The following is a 20,953-nucleotide window of genomic DNA, read 5'->3' as shown; positions in this document are numbered from 1 at the left end:
TGCAGTTGAATTGAAATTTTAAATTCTGTTATTTAGACTCTGAATACAAAAACATTTCTCTTGCATCTCTAAACTTTCTCATGTGTCCACATGTAATTGGAAATTTTGTACTGTGTTTTTTTGCTGCATTACCTAAATATATATTCTAGAGCACATGCATCAAATTTTTGAATGGAGAATCATAAAACAGAGGTGACAAGAGGGTCAAATTCAATATATCTTGACATCTGAAGGTTCGCCACTTTCCTCTCTGGTATTTGCCTAGATGCTGTTGACAGTAAAAGGATTTTTCAAGAATCATCCATCAATTAGTAAATTAAAACTATTTTTGTCTGCCTTTTTAATCACCTGTTGAAAGAAACAACAACAAAATTTTTTGATCGACTTTCAATCAGTGAAGTTCAAGTAACAAACTTCCTTAAATATTCAGTTTGTTTTTCTTTGAGACTAAATAATCTTTTCAGTGGGTTTTTCTTTTCTTCCTCATTGTGTACAAGTTTCCAGAACTAGTATTTCTCTTTTGAGAACATGATAGTTAATACAAGAAGTGGAAAAAGTTCTGTCTGAAGTGTTACAGAAATACTTTGTTACAAGAGAAAGGGAATAGCTAGTGTTGACAGAAAAAGATGAAAACATAAATCATTTTTATTTTTTATAGGCTTGCAAAGAAGAAGAAATTTAAGTTGTAAAGTCTTAGATTCCTGACTGGACTCAGAAACTGTTACTATGTGCCTTTGATGTATTTAAATACAGGGTCAGACGGAGGTTTGCATGGAAAAGGACTACATGTTCATAAAGGGAAGTGTAGGGTTATATAAACGACTATCCTTACCTTTTCAGTACTTTACTTTTCTTTGTAAAAGAAGACACAAAGCAAAATGAAAGGCAGAATTTGACCCATATCATGGAGTCAGAACCTTGTATGTCTTCTATTCCAACAGCCCTTTTTTTTACCTCCATATTGACATCCACAGTGAAATTACTGCAAAATACTCCACCTTGACTTACATGAAAAATGACCATGTAAAAAGTGTACCTTTTTACCCAGCATACATGCTCTCTGTATGCGAACATTTGTACAGCTGATTTCTCCGACAAAGATATCACAGCTGGATGAATATCACTAAAAGAAATCTAGAATGTGCCCCCCACTGCAAATCAGCACCAAATGTGCTTACCAAATTTCTTTCAATTTTATGTGTTCAAAGGCTCTGAAGGTCACAAGACTACACAAGTGCCACTGTGGCATCACCGTGCTTGGAAAGGGCTGTGTGCCTTGAAGGCTATGAAATGAAAGAACGACAGTCTGTTATTAAGCTTTTACTACAAGCGGAACTTACAGAATTATCAATTAAGGACATAGGTTCCTCATAAATTAGGTGGTGAGGATTTGAAATTAAGCTCTTCAAGCACTCTCCAGTACAATAGAAATTGTAATGGCACAAAGTTGTTATTGGAGCTCTGCCTCACTGCACCACAAACGCACACTGAAGGTCTCTCACTGAGCTCATTCTTTTTGTTTCGTGTGGCTGCATTTAAATTGTGGCATTAGAACAGCTGTGAGAAATGAAAATCCAGATGAAAATGAAAGCTCTATCAAATTTGCACATACCACTCCATTAACTGAAAGCAGCTGGTCCCCACGTTTGAGCCCACCATGTCTTTCTGCCACTCCTCCAGGAATGATGCGAGAAATATAAATAGGTGAATTTTGTTCCTTTCCTCCCATGACATTAAAGCCCAGGCCTTCCTCAGTCTTTGGCAGCTCCACCACTCGCGGGTGTGAATGGCCTTCGCTTGCAGCAAATGCAGCAACTGTTGCCTGGAAGAAAAAAAAGATTGATTTGGCTATTTAGGGGGAACAGTGATAGACACATTGTTGTTCATTCGCAGGAAGAACTCCTTCCTGTGAAAACATTTCTGTATCTTACTCTGACTTTTTCTGATTATCTGAAAATATTTTAAAAACATCAAGTTCTATGCCAATGTTTTTCAAATAAAGGAATCAACAGAGGAACAGAGAATTTAGGTGACTTGTCAAAGATAATACAGAAAGCTACCAGCACAGCCAGAAGTAGGCACCAGAAAGCCACCTCTGTGGTGGTGCACCATTATGACCATTAGTACATTTCTCCTTTGCCTTTTCACAGGGAGAAAATTTATTCCTGTGGGATAAGATAATGGGATCTCTAATGTGTTCCTAGTTGAAATAAAATGGATGAACTGAATTGTTAACTCTCTGCTTTGCTTTTGGAGTTATGGAATTATTTATTTTAAATCCTCAAAATATATTCTTAAATTAAAAAGCTTAATTTATAAACTTTGTGAAATAACTTCTGGAACAGGAATAGGAGGTTTTATTATATAATTCTGTCGAAACTTTTACTGAAAAATTAAATCTTAAGACAACAACAGATATATAAATCAATTAGAAAAATCTAGATTGTTATGCTTATTCCATGGGAGAAAAAAAAAAAAGTAACATACTGTAAAGCTTGCATCCAGGAAAATATTACATTTATCCTTGATTTTTCACTACAAGCATTTTCTTAATTATCGGTCTTAATAAAGCATTAAATAAACATTAAGAAAATATTTTATAGTTTTTAACATGTGTTTGTAGTTCAAACTGCTTGGACAATTTTGCATTACACTAATATTTTTGAGCATCCTATAACACTTATGCTCAATAGAAGCTAGTGGATGATGTGACATAATGGTTCATTCTCAATTACATGTTTTTGCACATGCAGAACTTGTCATCATGCATACATTTTATGTCAGACATGAATGCACTAGGAGAATGAAATACAGACAGCCCAGAAATAACCAGGAAATATTGCGATATTGAAACATTGCTCTGTAACCTGCTGTTCTATATGAATAAGAAATGAGAATGGGAAACACTAATCAGACTTCTCCCCATTTACTAAATAACATAGCAATAATTTCTATGTTTATGTGCAGTGTAAACAATCAGGATTTCATATACACATTTCTCTATATAGAACCAAAGACCTTACAAATTTACATTGACCATTAGCTTTTAATCAGAAGGTTAAAATCAGAAGTACAGCCTACAGAAAAGAAAGTCCTATTTAATATGGAAAATACACTGCAATTTAGAGTATATTAGGTTATTTGCTGCTCTTATAGAGCTTACTCCTCTAAAATACTCTTAATCATTTTGTAACACACTCCCAACCTTCCTCTTCGGATACAGCTTTAAATTAAAGTCTCTGAACATAAATACTTAATGGTAAGAGATCTTAGTTCCACTAGGACTTCAGGGAGTTTATGTTCACAGGAATGGGATCATAAAGAAATATCTCGAAAGAAGATCTATGGCTTTTGCAAGTTACTTTGCATAGTACCTGCTACACCACATAAAAGACAGTGTTTTGTACAAAACAGTAATGGGAAAAAGAAAGCTATGGTGGACACCCTTGTTGGGAAGCATCTATCTTTGTGCATGTTATGAAAATACAGAGCATATTTCATACTGGCACAAAGAATGGGTTCTTTCATGGTTGTGTGAATTCCCTTATCATTTCAGTAGCAGCAGTAACGTAGCTGTCATTGTCTTAGGATATAAGAAAGGCAGGCCCACATGGACAAAGAGAGAATACATTTTAATAGAACAGGTAATGTATCAGAAAAAAACCCAGGCTTACATTTGGCTGTGGAGTCAATAAAATGTTGATCAGGCTATTTCTGTCACTGTTCATCCTCACCACTCTCTCAGCACCTACAGCTCCCATTATTTAAAAGGGGAATTTTGACTGTTTAGTTTCTATCTCCCAAGTAATTGTGTCCTCTCTGGATGAGATGTATGGGAAAACAGTCCATTAAAATATTGGTTGTTGCAGGCAGACTGCTACAGAAGAACCAGTATATTTGCTTTTGCAAAGCAACTTTTCAAAAAGCATCATATTCCATAAAATCATTCTCTTTTCTTAAGCTACAGAAGCAGCATAAAGGTTGAAATTTTCCATTATGATTGTTACCTGGGAAGTAGCACTGGTTCTAGACTCTGGGCTGCCACTGATGTCTAAATTTTCTTACAGTGTACACACGAATACCTGAAACACACACGCGCACAGTCAATTACTAGATCACTTTGGTAACACGTATTTCAACAGCTGCACGTATCCTACCTTTGCAGTGGCCCTGGCTCGGAATTCGGGGCAGCCATTAACAGTTATGGTTTCATGCATGTATTGATACACCTAAAATGTTCATGAAAATAAAATGAAATTAATTATAGAAGCAAAACAAGGACTTTATACTAACCCAGAAAGGAGAGTTCCCTTCTGTCAGAGAACTAACTTTCATTAATGCTGTATTCATGCAATCACATAGCCAAGTGTCTGCTAAACTTGAGCATGCCCAGGCTAACAGAGAGCATCAATCTGTTTTTCTCATTATACTTTCCAAACTTAACTTTGTATCCTCCAAGACAACTCCCTTCCATTCTCTAGCAAGTAGTTTCCTAAAACCAGAACAGTTAAGTTGTATGTTAGCAAAAATTTGTGTCTCCAGGCAACTGACTTGAATGCAAATGATCTGAACTGGCCTGAGAGGTGTCTCAGCCTCCAACAAAGGCTTCTTTGGTCTCTGAACTTTCTTGAACTAAAAGACTTAGGAAACTGATGTTAAAAAAATACGTAAGTTGCTCAGCATACAGCAGAAGAAAAAGAATGCTGTTCAGCTGAAGAATCGAAGTGAAAATAGTTCTGAAGAAAGGTCCCAGTGCTACCTTCTATCAACCATAACCAGGAGTAGTGAAAAGAGGTTAGGTCAGGTCAAACATGGTCAATGGCTAAGATTATCCTTTAAAAAGGAATTGTACATATGCATAAATTACATAAAATTAACACTGCCTATATATATAACTTTCTGTCATTTTTTTCTGGTATACACTTTTGGCCCATTTTCCCTGGTCCTTATCTCTCCCTTTTAAACATCTCCAGTAAAGAGAAAGGAAAAGGCTTTGTCTTAACACTGCCTTTGTTCTCTAGATTTATCACACTCTTAGAGGAAAAATAACAACCAAAGCCTTGATGCTAGCCAGTTATTTTGAAAGCAAACTTAAAAAATAAAAGTATTTATACATAACATACAGAAAGTGTTTTGAAAGACAAAGGTGAATGCAAACAAACCAAACATTTTATTTAACTTTCTTATAAAACCACCAAACTTAAAAAATAAGTTCCTATATGCCACTGATTTACTGTGGGCATTTTCTTGACCTAATTCATCAGAAATTTTGTCGTTTCATGTGTTTTATGTCTCAGGCTGCACTCCTCAGAGAGAACCTTTGTTGGTAAAGTATGTTAGTTTTTACAGCAATCTCCTTATGTTCCTTGAAGAGCGCAGACTCAAATGTACTTTCAAAAATACATTTACCTTTTACTCATTTGCTGATGCTTTAGCAGAACTTTCCTCTTTGGTAATGTAAATGTTACTTTGGCAGAGAAGTACTTAAGTAACCTACAATAGCTTGTCCCATTGATAGACAGAAGTTTTCCATCCCACTGTCCATGCAGTACCATAATGATGAATCTTTCCCCACTGAGCCTGTTAATATAAAACTTAACACACTGACAAGCATGTGCTGCAAACATCTAAACAGAATTAAGATTTGTGGCGCATTTCTGACTTCAGTGGACAGATATAGTGTTAATCAAGCACTCTTAAGCAGCAAAATGTTTGGGGGTGACTGATCGCCAAACCTTTTTTCTTGGGGTATCATATAAAAGGAAAAGGCAAAAAAAGAAAGGAGGTAAAAAATACGATCCATTTCAGAGATCTAAAATATGACAAACACTTCCACAATACAGCAAAAGATTCTTTGTCTTGACTATTGTCAGCACACACGTCATTCTAGAACTGAATTCGTAAGAACCTGGGGGAGTTAAGAAAAACTGAGACAAGGGGAGCATGCTGAAAATCTCCCATGATTTGAAATGAAATCTTGCTTCCATTGGTAACATGGACATTGACCACAGCAGAAACCAGGATTTTGCCCTTATTTTTAAACATTTGGGAAAATAAAGGTCTTTTATAGTCTCTAAAGGATCTCTGGTTTCTTATGTTTTAGTACCAGATGATATCATCATAAAAATGGGTTGAGTCTACATACTCAGCATTATACTGCACAGATCAGTTCAGTGTTTATTGTATTATGTTGTAGGACACATTATTACATAAGAAGAACTACTACATTATATAAGAAGAATACTGTGTAATTGCAGTAATGAATCATTACATACTTGTTTCTTTAAAACCCACAGCATACTGAACCACTGATAATGCTGTATTTTCTTCAGGTTTCCCTCCATCTTAAAATATGACAGCAGATTCTACATATTGTTTTTGCTTGCAGAGCTTTAAATGCTGTGGCTTGCTAAAATGTCTAAAAGCATATATTTGAATACTGAACTCTTATGACATTAAATTGTTTCAAAAAGAGGTCACAGTATTTCATATAGAGGAACAGTTACTAAAAAGTTCTTTAAAATATTCATGACTAAGGTCGATTATCACAAAGGTGATCTGATAATGATACATTCATGTCATTGTTTGCTAGGTTTGAAGTTGTATAATTTCCTGTTGATTGCATCCTACCAGTATCTAGCTGGTAGACTTTCTAACATCCAGTATCCTGGTAACTAACTTGTATACTGGTAAAAGAACAGACTCACGAGTGTGTGATTAAATTAGTAAGCAAAAAAATAATCTAGCAGCTCAAAAACTTGTGGAAAAATATGATCAATAGTGTCATATAATCCTTGGGTTAATCTGTAAATTCTCAATGCTAGCAGATTTAAAATGTTCTGCAAAGAGTTATCAGTGATTGTGGTATCTATAGCACAGTTCTTACAAACAAAGAGTCCTGCATGTCAGATCTCACTCTCTATAAGCAAGAGATGCAACTGGTCTTGAATATTTGCTCGAGGCATTTGTAAATCTGATTATCCTATTTGACTGTTACATAATGATTAATGTAACTTGAGTTTAAGAATGATAAAACATATACACCCACATAACCTTCTTATTACTAAGTCAGTTTAACAACCAAACACAGATTAACTGTACCTGTTCCACCAAGCCACTTAAACTCTTTGTAGGGTTCAGATCTAATCAGGGCTCATTTTTGCAATGCACTGAAGTCCATGAACAAACGCTGTCTGTTTTCCTATAGCCACACTAAGCCCTTTATCTATGCTGTTCTCAGCACCACCTTAGCCATGATTTTAGCACAACAAATCCATTCTGCTCCCTCTTCTATGTAGAGAACACATAAACTGAAAATCTCTTTGTTCTCAAACTGAGTAAGGTGGCATTTAAATCCTCCTGGTTTGGAATATAGCTTCTTGTTCAATCCACTGTATGTGACAAATAATTGAAATGGATTTATGAAGTATTTTCTTTCAATTCCTACTATTATCTGTACATCTGATTATATTTTTAACATATAGCAATTCTCCTGAATCTAACGATGTCATCCTTAAGACGCCTGTATAAGATCTACTGTAGATTTCTTTACTTAAACAAAATATCAGTCAGTATAGAAAAAGACTGAGGCACAGATTTTAATTTCAAGCATTTTAAAATCACCCCTTTAGGATGTTTACTAAAAGTCTTTTAAAACAGTGACCTTTGTTGACTATGACGAATCATTTTCAAAGACATCATTGTACAGTATGATTGAGCTGAAGAATGAAAATTAACATGTCACAGAATCACGGAGTTGAGGATGGAAGTGACTCTGGAGGTCATCTCATCCAACTGCCTTGCTCAAGCAGGGCCACCTAGAGCCAGTTGCCCAGTACAGTATCTAATCTAGATGGTTACTATATGTTACTAACTTGAAAAAGAGCATATCTATTTTTGTATGCACAGCTATTTCTTTTCTGAGTGTCTGTAAGACTACATGGGTGTTTAGAAATATTATTTACTGACAGACTCTACACACAATCTGATGGTCTAGTGCATACGGAAAAGAGCTTCCATAATTCATTAGTAATAGAGATTAAATTACAGATGAATTGTCAATGTTTCAAGACACAAAGCTACAGCTGAAGGGTAAACGGTGATGTTTCAGATAATTTCTCCCCCCCAGCGATTTCTACCAAAACTGTGAGTGTCTGTGTGCTGAATGTTCATAGGTAAAGGCGTGCTGCAGACAGGGGTTTGTTCACACAGATCTCATTTGTTCTGTGGCGCAAGATGTACTTGGATTTGTTTTCTCCTTCCTGTGGAGCACAGAACACAACGCTCCCACCAAGCAATACTCCTGAAAGCATGAATATAGATCTCAGACTTATTTCAGCTTCTGCAGGTAGTCTCCTCAGACATAACCTAAAGTTATTCTCCTATACTACTCAAAGATTACAAAAAGAGGGAGGGAGGTAAATTACAACTAGAAAATTTGAACTTGGAAGCGAATCCTCTGTGTACTGTGGCAGCTCTCGCAGGCACAGAGAAATGCACATTTTATTACCTCTCCCAGCAGGAGCTGTAGTGAGTCAGATGCAACAGGTATTATTGTTATGATGATGGTTCTCATCCCCACGCATTCAGCTGGGAGGCCAAGCAGCTGGCTTAGGATTATTGGAGCGCAGGAAGTGGAACAGCCTTACAGGTACTTTAGGAGCTGGCTTCTTATCAAAAATTACTCCATATGGACTCATAACAAAGCAGCAAGTTATTTAGGGCTGGGCTATTTATGTCAACACAAAGCTGTAGAAGGTCCAGGAGAAACAGTGCACTTAGCAGCCTGTTTTGTAAAGGTGTCTAGAAGCAGTATTCTGTTTACAACCTGAATGATACAGCATCTTTTCTGATGAATTCTCAAAGATAGAATTTAATTAAACAGTTTTATTGTATTAACTTCTGTAAGAGGTATTTAATGATTCATCCCCTGATGAAATATGTAATTCTAGTACAACTGTACCTACAATAATGATGCTCAAATTTAGGACAAGCTGATCCGAACACCAGAAGGGAACAGGTATGAGGCACAAGTCATTTTACAGCAATGAATTCGTACTCAAAAACCCCCACAAACACAATCCAAGACAGAGTACATTGCAATTCAGACCTGGGATGTAGCAAGCCCAAATAAAGTTTTCTGAAATTTCTAAGTGAGGAAGTTACCTTTTTTGAAAATGTTAGGGGTTTCTTATTGTATGGGATAATATATGCAAATAGTAGTAATCAGATGTGTTTCCACAGTGCCTGCAGTATGATGATAATAAAAAGACATAAAATGTTTCCTTCAAGAAGTCACAACCTAAGTAAGTGACTTAGGTAAATCACAGGTAAGCAGGCAAAAGGGTGAAATGAAAAAAAAACCTACAAAAAGACGGATAAATATTTGTTTAAAACGTATATTGGCATCATCTGGGCTTCGCTCCTTTAGCTCATTTGCTGTATTTTTTGCTGCTTCAAGTGTAGAAAAGAACTGTGTATCTATTTTTGGAAGAAGACTTTCAAGGAAGGGAAGACAAGAGCCTGACAGACAGTACAGAGAGGAGAGTTAGCATGAGAATAACCAGAGCAAGGAGGACATAATTGGCTTCACTGTGCTTCTGTACTCATGTCAATGGAACAGTGTATATATGTGCGCATCCTTGCAGAACTGACGCTAAGCTACAAAAGAGAGATTGTTATTTACTTACACCTCAGTACTATGCATCTGCTGTCAACCAGCTGAATCCCTGTCTTCCTAATTGCCTTCGTATGTTGGAGAGGATGATAAATATTCTTCCCTTCTAAAATGCCAAGCAAAAAGAAGTATCTTAATAAGTCTTCTACCATGGTGAGAAGAGCAGAAGATGCTTTATTCAGCATAGTTGCTGGACTCTCTTCTCCCTCTCAAAATATGGAGCTGACTCTCAGGACTTCAGTCTCCTTCTGATCTGGAACCCACACTTCATTTCACTTGGCGTACATGAACCAGTGCTTGGGGCAGACCAGGAGAATGTCCAATCTTGTGACTGGGAGAAGTTACAGAGCAGAGGTGCACTGGAAAGCTGCAGACCTCTCCACTGTGCCTGTGAATCCCTTGTTTCTGAGACCAAACTGCCACCTGCAGCACAAATCAATTGTGCCTCTCCCACTCTACTTTGTTTTCATAATTTTTGACTCTTTCACATTCTGTTTGCCATTCTTCCTTGCCTATTATTTTCCATTCTTAATCCAACATATTTATGTCTGTGGAAAGGAATGCATTGGTTTGTGTGCCTGGACAGACTCCCCTTGAGCTGTGCTTCAGCACTCAATTCAGATCATGCTTGAACAAATCAGTGAGCAAGGACATCTTAAATGCTACAAAGATCAGGAGGGACTCTGGTAACCCTTAACCTCTTGTACAACATAAACCATGGAATCATACCTGGTAATTTCTTACACCAATCACCATTTTTGCTTGAACAACAGACTTTTCAGAAGTCAAGAGTTTTCAGAATCTCTGTCCTTTATGGTAGGTTTTCTGATATTTCAAACAGCATTTTCTTTTCTACAAAATTACTTACAAACAGATCTAATTATCCACCTAAGATGACACCTGAACAGACAAGGACATAAAAAAAGAAAACAAATCAAACACAACCAGAAGTGTGTCTATTAGCAGCATGGAGGTATGCAGCTGACCCAACCACATTTCCTCTTTCATAATTCCTCTTTCTTAATTCCTCTTTCATAATGACTCTTTATATCTGAAATCTTACTCAAGCTCAAAACCAAAGCAGTGGAGCACTTCCATTCAGCCATAAACCTGGGGTAGCTCAATGGAAGTGGAAAATATCTAGTAACAGGGTGTTTAGTTTTGTATCTCTTGAATATCAGATGAAATTTCTGGTTTTGTGCCTGTGTTCTGCTTTTTAAAAAATATCTCATGTGATAAGCATGCTTGGGAAAGCACATCTACATCTTTAAGAGCATGTTTTCTCCACCAGAGCTATAGCCTCTAGTTAAGATACTGTACTAAACACTGTCATACACCATAATCTAGAAGACAGTAGGTCCATAAGGTAGTTCAAAGCAGGCTGATTTTCTTTTCTATCAATCAAGTTGACTCAAAAATATTAACATCGTTTTTTCATTATGTTATAGCTACTTCTCTCTTTGGTAGTTAATTAAAAAAATTGGGGAAGAGACTGTTCTCAATGACTGAAAAGCAAGAGAATTTGAGAAGACTGTCTAAACAGCAGTGCTTTTGAGGGACAGAACCCCACAAAACCACTGGTCGTGGAAGAACACCATGGATGCCATGTACACACACCACAACTTCAAGCTTACAATAAACTTAGATTCTTCTTAAACAAGATTGTTTGAGCAAATGAATCACAAAAGCCCATTTTGTTATAGGACTATGACAGGTGTTTGAGTAATCCCAACAGAAGCAGAATTAGGCCATCTTACTCCCATGCTCATGGTGTGTATACTGTACATAATTCTTCAGTCTGCCCTTGAGTGCAAGCTGATGAAAGTTCTTTCATCAATGTCAACAGGACAAGTTGATAGATACCTGTGAGTATGGGGAGGTTGAAATGGCTGAAAAGTACCTTTGAGAGGAAGGCGTGTGATACATTATTGTTCTTACTGGAAGCACCAACACGTCTGTATTATAGAAGTTGTTGCCTGCAGCTACTGAATTTCGACAACTGAATTTGAAAAAGCTGCTTTGTGACAACTAGTCTGTATTACTGAGCTATTTATATCAGACAGAATGTGGTCATTCAAGGTTGCTGGTATTCTGAATATTTTTACATGATAAGCTCTCATTACTTTGAGCAGTTACATGTTTGCTTTGTGAAAACCACTGGTGGTGTCTATTCTCAAAACCAAACGTTGCATCATTTTCACAATTGTTGCAACAATCCCCTTCCATGAAATAACACTTCATGGATCTTGCCACATGATTCTATAGGGATGCTAACCCATTAAAAAGCTCAAACTTGCAAATGAAACTAAGTCTTGTTTAACAACTTGAGGAGACGAGACAGTTTTAATTTTAGACCATGTGGAAGAAATACCATGCATGTTGGCTTTACCATTTTCATTGAGGATATTTTATTTGAATGTTTCCTTCTTTGGGGGATGGGGGTTATGGAGGAAACTAGGTCAGTTCCACCAAAGTGAAAAAACTGATCTGAATATTGATGCATTATTAAGCTGTCCTTAGGCAGTAGGAAAAAACAGCACGGGTCTGAGACATTTCTAAAAATAAATTAAGTATAATCACTGCAAAGGTATAATATTTTAATTTAGGGTGAAATACTTTATGAAGGCTCAAGCTAAAATGGAATTTTTTCCTTTTTTTTTTTGTGTGGAAAACGGAGATGTGCACTCTGCTCTGACAGTATCTGTGGTGGTGTTGGAAAGCTGACCCAAGTTTTGGTCCCTGAGCTCTTGCCATATGATGCTGCATCTGTCCAAGAAATAACCCAACAGGGGTTACAGGCTGGGGCCAGAATCTCCTTCCTCCCTTATGTGCAAGCAGAAGAATGTAGCAGATGTATCCAAAAATGCACACTGTCACATCCTCTGCACATATCGGGTGAGTCGACTGAAACACGCCTGGTGTTGCTGTTAGGACACACAAGACCTTTGTGTGCCCCCTCTTCCCTTACAGTCTCAATTCTGTCTGGAGTCATCACTGACACCCTGAAGTCAATAGGAATTTACATCACACCTTTTTAAGAATAAGGAAAAATAGACTTTTATTTGCAAGTAAAAACTACTTACATGAGGAACAAGAAAAATAGAATTGGATCATTTAGTTTATTTCGTATCTCTTACACATTGTTCTATATTCTGCTCTAAGTCAATGGGAACTATGATCTGGCATCTTAAAACAGTGTTACAGGTGTAGAAATTGCATCCTTTGCAATCACTAAACCTTAGCAAAATACAGTCCTAAAAGTCTCTTTTGCTGCTTCTACTGCAATATACTGGGATAAAAAGAAATACCAACATGTGTGATGAGTTAACTCCTGTAAGACCACTCGGAACTCACAGCTTGTAATTTCAAACTCTCTGTTAGACCTCACTGCCAGTTCAAAAACACACCAAGCATTAATAAACACTAATTTCCTCCACTTTATCAGTAAGTCTGTATACGCTGTTGAGGCTGACATATGCAACAGCCACATTCCAAAATCTAACAGATTTGTCAAAACCTTGCCAAAATGAGCACCTGGATGAAACATGACATCATCATTCAAGCTCATCTCAAATGTTCCTATCAAGCTGAGAAGGCAGGGAGAAGGAAGGAAACTACTGATACTTCTTGTTTTAAATGCCAAAAAAATATAGCTAAAATAGAGTTTTAAAACAGTTTATAATTTCTTTTCTTTTCTGAAGGCACAATTAAAAAATGGAGATTGAGCAGCATTTCTCAGGAGTCTCATCAGTGACATCAGTTAAGTGGCAGCAGAGGGATACTGAGGCTCCATCAAGGCAAAAAGAATAGTGCAGTGGCTTCCAACAACCTGTCACTTACTAATATTACTCGGTAGTTAACCTTGCTGCTGATTTCTCTCAAGAGGAAGAAGCAGTCTTGAGATGAACTGCAGTGGAGGCTATTCTGTTTATTCTGAAGAGTTTTATGTAATCAAATAGGATACTGCAACAATAAACTAAAATGATAATGTGAGCAAATGAAAAAGATGATGAGATGCACCACACATGTTCCACTGGAGTCACCTTCCGTAGCACATGCAACTGCAGCTGTGTGCCAAAACGAGAACATCACCTGAGCACCACTCAGATAAACTGTAACATGAACAAGATATGTGATTGTTTTGATTCTGTAAATTGCAGGACTCCTGAAGCACTGAAGTATGTATTTATCTGTTGTGAAAGGCACAGTTACACAAGCAGAATGTAAGTATGATTAGATATATAGCCACCAGCCAACTCTAGAAATTGATCTTTAATCAAAACCAGTGGAAGAAAGCACCCATTAAAGACCAGTGATACAGTCTGGTCCCAGATTCTAGGGTACTCTATCTGTGAAATCTATGTATTTAGCTCTAGGCAGCTAAAAAAAAGTGTCAACAGCAGCTGTTTTAAATCTCCTGCAGTGAAGTCATGAAAGTCGTAGGGACTTAGTAATTGCACAGAGACTAAATAATGCCTTCTCTCAGATAATGCTTGGGCAACTTGGTAAATCCACATAATTGCCATTAATGAAGGCCATCTGCTGAGTTACAAGGTAATAATTTCCAAAACTTCTCATTCATGCCATCCAGGGCTTGCGAGCAACAGAGTAATGCTTCAATCAATTACGGTAAAGTGGCAATTGAAACTTCATTGTTTTTCAAAATTGGACTGATTTCTGATTACATTCATCCTAAAAAAGCCCATATATTTTAACACAGTAGGGTAATCAAAAAGAAAATTTCTGTGTTTACCACTAACTTAAGCTTTTCTGCTGAACTTTCTCAATGCCTTAGCCAGCATGGTAGCAAGACAAAGAGCAGACAGCTCATCTTTAGAAATCTGATTTTTTATTATCTAATTAACACACATTACAAATCCTTCTCTCAACTCATCATGATGGATACAGTACCTGCAACCAGGAGGCAGAAAGCAAAATCTGTAAAACATGAATATGTTACTACTGTGCCATACCATCGTATTTGAGTGAAGCTAAGTAATGCCCTTCCCTATCAGTGATGGAAGTACTCATTTAGTGTAAACTTACATCATTATTTTATGTGGCTTTTCATTGCTAGGACACTGGAAATGAAAAAGGGATGGAAAGGTAGAAGATTCTTGCAAATGCTACACAGCCCCAGAATTTAGGTAAGCTGAACTGGTTTGACTGACATTACAATCCACTCCAATATCTAAAAAAACAGATAAAATACCGAAACTTTACAACTAGCATCCAGGAATACAAATTTTATTGAAAAGTTAAAAATAAATCAATGCATAAACATGCTAAAATTGGAATGAAATTGGTCAATTTGCACAATTCCTTATTTGCTACTGCATGAGTCCTATTACTAAACTAATGGTGCAGTGATTCTGAATAAACTATCAGGAACACCAGAACAAGTTATAACAAGGTATCAGATTAGCCTAAGGAGAACTCTGCTTCCCAGGCAGCCTAATGAGGCATCATGCTAATACAACCATACTGTTTTTGTGACCTGAGCTACAACTCTGAGCTGATAAATCTCGGTCACTTTACTTCTATGTGTTGTCCTATTGCCCTTTTGTTTACTAATTGCCTTATTAGTAAGTCTGTCATATCCCTTCTGCTCAATCTGACCAACAGTTCAGTTTGAATGGGTAAATGTGACAGTAGGGGATCTTTAGATGTCAGGCTTCCTACTGAGCTTTAATCACAGTTCTGTGCTGTGAATTATAGCAGTAAGTCTCCTCAATGCATTTTTTTTCCAAGCTTGCATCTTGTAATTTAAAAACTTCAAAAGCTGGGCTTGCCCTGTGGAAATGACAGACTGACCAGAATTGTATTTCTCCTCCTGTAACAAATATGCAGCTTCTAGCAAATATAAAGCATTAACACAGGGCAGAATTTGGACTCTGGGGCTTACCTTGGTGCCGCCTGAGAGAATTTGGCCTGGTGCACCTCCATTTTTGCAAGGACTTATGAGGCAGAAAACAATGAAATCCTGCTTTCAGAGACTAGGTCTAGGATGTGGAGGAACAGCATTATACTGCAAACTGAACAAGCAAATTCTAAGATTCTTGAAACACAATTAAAACAGGTATTTAAACGACTCCTACATCAAAATCTTAAATTAATCACTGAATAAAAGAATCAATGAGGATTTTTGCCTGAGTCCAGCTAATACCCAGATTGTTATATTCAGTACAGCCCTGTAAAAATGGAGTACACCACCACACTGAGACATCTGAAGTTGAATGAACATCTAAGGGCTCCAGACAGCCTTCTGCTGTCACACATGGCATCACAGTATAGCGATAAGCACAGTACCACCAGATTCAGTTTTCACCACCCAGCAGCTGTCTTCTGGTCCCTTAATATTTGAAAAGACATATATCAGGGTTAATAACGGAAAGTGTGAGTGGGCAGCTTGAGGAAATGACCAGATAAAAACACACTGCACATCAGCAGCACTGGGATTCTGGGCGTTCAGTTCGCTAAGGCATGGAAATGAAAATTATTAATTAAGGGAAATCATTCCAATATACTAACTAGGCTTATTAAACTATCCTGCCTAATATATAATGAAACTGTTTTTAATACTATACAACACAAGCAAATATTATCTCTAAAGCAACTAGGGAGCATCAGGACCTCATAAAAATGGGTCAGTGTTCTGCCATTCCCATTTTTACGCCTGTAAGTCAAAAGGGGTCTTCAAATGTCCAGGATGCTCTGTATATATTTTATAGCAAGCTTAAAAATGTTTTAAACTAGTGAGGTAGGAACTGAAATATTTTCAAAGATAACATGCTTTCCCAATGACTAATTTCATACAAGATGGACAAGATTAGAATACTTTGTGTTGATTGCTCCTCCTTTGTCAGTGACCGAGTCCTACAGAACTGCTTTTCTGTGACGATATGATATTTTGGTGGGAATCATAATAAATATAAAATAATGGTTACTTTTGGGTGTCTGGTTGCCACACCACATTTTTATCCGACTAATCTTGGCATTGATTCACCACAGGTATTTCCTAGTCAGATCTTATTTCAAATAATATCCACACAGAAAAACTTTAGATTTAACCTTGAAATAGAAAATTGAGTAGCAAAGGCAGGCGAGGAGAAAAGCGAGATACACCTGAGTATTACATATTTAAGACATAGAAATGGAAATCAGGGAATCAACCTGAAAGAAAACTTTGCTCACCAAGAGCAAATGGGTCATAAAGTTATTCTCCTGGTGCTTGACCACCAATTATCAGATGTTAGCAGTAAATTAAATTCACATAAGCTGCTAAGGCATGCCACATTTTCTTGCTGATGATCCACTGTGTTTTGCTCAGTTGTTTATTCTATCATCTGTGCCCATAGGTTTTTAGGGTTTCTAGCCAGACCAGACATTCACCGGATCTTACAGTTCTTATAACTTTCTTTTACTGACTTATAACAATTAAAGTAACTTTATCAATTAGGCTGTCTAGTTTTAGTTGCATGTGAATGTAACTTCTCAGTAGCTCAATTATACAATCACTTTCACAGCCCTTCATTTACTCCAGTAGCCCCCTGGAAAGCATATGACTATAACATAGCAAGAGCTTTGAATAAACAGCAAAAACATTTAGAAGGGTAAAGGACTTAATGGACAAGATTTGTGCAAGGTTTATCAGATGATAAAGCTACAGAAGGCTAATTAATCTTCATGTGGCTAGGAACCTTTTAAAATAAGTAATTTAAAACACAATTAAATTTTTTTTTCAAACTGACCTTTAGTGTGATCAGACTTTGGTCAACTTGTTTTCTGGTCTAGGGGTCTTCAGGTGAATAGCAAATACTGAGGCCATTATATACTTCAATTATTTCTATTATTTTCAGAGCTAATCCATATTCCTGCCTAGTGCCAGACAGAAGATTTCAGTTGGTGGCACTTATATTTAGCTAAGTGGGAACCATTAATCACCATTTCCTAACATAGCTTCCTTGAAAAATGCTGAAGTACTCCTATTTAAATTCCATTCACTCAGTCATTTTTAAAAAGATTTATTTCTATGGAATATTAGTGTAGGGATTTGAAATTTTATTTACTAAGTAGATTCCCATAAATACAATTAATTACAGCCTTTAGATAGATTCCTACACATTAGATTGGAATGTATGTCATCTAATAACGTATCTCATATCTTTAAAGGCTAATGGGTCATAAAAGTGACCTCCTGTTTCTGTAGTTAAAGAATTCCTACTTGTAGAAGGGACAAGTCACATTTAGTTAGTCTAGTGCAGGTTACGTGTCATCTTTGATCCTTTCACTTACGCTCAGCCTGATGTTGAATTTCTCTGGGACTTATTTTAACAACCAAACACACTGGACAGTTAAGTTTCCATAACTTCTTAGACTGGAAAAGAAAATTTTAGTATTCCAAAGTTCCTCCATTATGGTGTTTATAGGACTACAAAAGTCAGCCTTGATCTTGCATTACAGAATGAACACACCACACTGCAGATCTGCGTATCTGCATATATATAATAAGCAGCCTCTTTCAGAATCTGCATACTAACACAAAGCCAGCCTCCTCATCCCATTTTGATTACTCCTACCTACAGCTCACACCCAGTCTGCTTCACTCCCACTTTTCTCATTATTTCCAACTGACTGCCATGCATTCTCTTGTAATGTCAACAACTTTTCTCCTCTAGTCTGTGTAGATGGTAATAAATGAAAATCTAGTCACCGCACTCTCACATCTTGCACTAAGATAAGAAAAGATAAACAATGGGAGAGAGCATTTGTAGAGAAATTTCTGTCTAGCCTTAGCTATCTCAAACTCAAACACACCCAGAAAAATCTGTGCCGTTCAATAAACTCCAGTGTACATGAAGGACACACAAGAAGGGCATCCCTGATTAATGACACGACACAGCTCAGATACCCTCCCAGCCCTTGTTATAGTGCTTGGAGATATCTAACAGTGTAATGTGACCAAAATATTCCATGCTTTTACAATTATTGTCTTAGAAGCAATTATTTTCTGAGTTTTTCAATAGCTCTTCTGGTAGAAAAACTGGTAGAAAAAAAGAGAGTTACAGTCTAAATATTTGCCAAGGACTTAATACAACTGAAAAGACAAGCCACACGTTGAACAACCTTAAGTACTTGCAATGTACGTATGTCAGTCCTCCTACCCTAGCTAAATGAAAAGATTTATAACTGGGCCTTTTATATTTGAAGATTTTTTTCTAAAAAAAGATTTACACACATAGCAGTACAGATTTTTTGGGTGTAGAAACTTTGTTCTCTGCTAGTGATATATTAGAAAGATAGGTTATATATATTTAATAAGAAATACATGTTTTTGTTTATGAAGTTGGTAGAACTGTTTATTCATCATCACTCAATTCTTGTGTAACTAGCTCTAGTCACGTGCAGGTTGTCTTCACAAAATATTCTATAAAATCCTTTTGTGCCACTGAGATGATTTTGTCAAAATCTACTTTCAGTGCATTGAACTGAGAATGCATTTTTCTAAGCTGGTTTCATAGTTCTTAAATTTTGTGTTTGTTGCTGCTAAAACTGTTTTCCAGAGATTAAGATTTCACTGACAATGCTGCAAAGATTCGAAGCTGCCTTTAACAACTGGAGTACCAGGCTCTGCTATCTGAAGAAAACCCCAAGCAATCCTACAACTTTACTATGCTCTGTGGTTACTTAAAGAAGCATTTAGTTTGGTTAAATGAAAGGACTAGTCAGAATATAAGCTTTTGAGGGTACACAATGCCATTATTTATTGTCAGGGAACACTATTTATTATTTATTGTCAGGGAACACTATTTCCTTTAAAAAGCCTTGAAAACTGCCATTTAATTAGGTGGAAGCCTCTCTCTGATTCTCACATTGAAGAATATATTCCATAAAGTAACAAGTGTGTTCCATTTTGCTTATTAAACTAATGTCTGCTCATCTCTGTTTTCCTTCCAGCCACTCAGCAGTCCACTCAATCAATCTGCTGCTGTTGCCTAGTTATCAGGAGTTCAATTTTGCTACCATTGAGGGAACATTAGATTCCCCATTGATTTCAGCAATGGAGGATTAGTTCCAGGCAGTAGACAGATAAACTGAAACAGAAGTTCTTACAGATTTTCTACTAAAAAGATGTTGCCTTCGTTAGGGCATTTAGAACTGCTTCTGTTTGGCAGGCTGAGTCCTTGGTTTAGTAGGTAAAATATCTGATGCAATGTTGTATTAAACCATGTTTTCCTTCTAAGAAACTTCTAACAGAAGTGTTAACTGCTTTAAAGATACTGCTTGTAAGCATGTAGAAGTGTGGTGCATCTTCTCTAGCTTGACTCGAATAAAACAATTACTATTTATCTACTGTTGGGCAGAGCTTAGGAAGGCCCACAGCTGGCAGTGGCATGATCATAGTTCTTGGCAGCATGACAAGGATTTCTGACATGAGGAGCAAAGCCCACTGGGACCCAACCACTGACTTCAAAGGTAAGATTCCTGCCAGCTTCGGCTAACTTCAGTCTTGCCCCTTTTGGTTGTCACTGCATTCTGATTTTATCAGCACTTCCCTATCACACGCCTCAGCTCAAAGGAGAGGCATTGAAGCTTGCACTGACCCAACCTGGCATGTCCCCATATCTCAGCACAGTGCTGTACAGGTTACCCCAGACCCTCAAACAGTGCAAGCAGAATGCTGAAGTACTAATTAATCACCCTTTCTCGTAAGCAAAGCTAATTGCTAATTGATGTCTTGCTGATGCAACTGTTCTTTGTCTGCTTTTCAGTAATTTCAACATTCTGCACAGTAGCAGGCAGCTACAGACACATTTCACATCCATCATCCTTTACAGAACATAGCACTGAAAGGCAAATATGCTTTTCTCTACAGGTGAGAAATGTTAGTCTGAGAAATAACTAAAAATCTCAGATTCATACCTCTCTGATAGCTGTACAAAACTCACTCTGCAGCACCTTCTTTAGAGACTGTAGCTTGTGCACTGGTACTTCTCCAGATTCCTGCAGTTTCTCCAATAACTCAATTGCTCTTGCAACATCTGAGTGGGGAAAACAAAAGGGATACAGATCAGTATAAACAGTGATTATTAAATCACTAAAAAGGGCACACTGTCATTTTAAATTTAAAATCAGCTTTACCAACACATACTATATTAAATATACTATATTAGTCTTGTGTAATACCAGACTTTGCTAGGCAACAACGCTGCTGTTGAGAGATCCAAATCCCGAAGTACAGACAAACCACGCATGTACGTGTACAACAGAGAGAGA

The 20,953-nt window shown here is 37.0% G+C and overlaps 1 protein-coding gene across 1 annotated transcript in view; it reads right to left on the bottom strand.

Moving 5' to 3' along the window:
• Positions 1-20,719, bottom strand: part of LIN7A (lin-7 homolog A, crumbs cell polarity complex component) — a 29,497-nt gene extending 8,778 nt beyond the window's left edge. Inside the window, exons 1-3 of the mRNA XM_017743931.1 lie at positions 20,600-20,719; positions 4,158-4,229; positions 1,613-1,822 (exon numbers count right to left, since the gene is read on the bottom strand). Of these exons, the coding sequence (XP_017599420.1) occupies positions 1,613-1,822; positions 4,158-4,217 (270 nt within the window). The 5' untranslated portion in view covers positions 4,218-4,229; positions 20,600-20,719. The remainder of the gene's footprint in view (positions 1-1,612; positions 1,823-4,157; positions 4,230-20,599) is intronic.
• Positions 20,720-20,953: the final 234 nt, after the last annotated feature.

This window comes from Corvus brachyrhynchos, unplaced genomic scaffold (genome assembly GCF_000691975.1).
Source record: "Corvus brachyrhynchos isolate BGI_N302 unplaced genomic scaffold, ASM69197v1 scaffold9, whole genome shotgun sequence".
Classification (NCBI taxonomy): domain Eukaryota; kingdom Metazoa; phylum Chordata; class Aves; order Passeriformes; family Corvidae; genus Corvus; species Corvus brachyrhynchos.
This window is presented reverse-complemented; position numbering and strand designations above follow the sequence as displayed.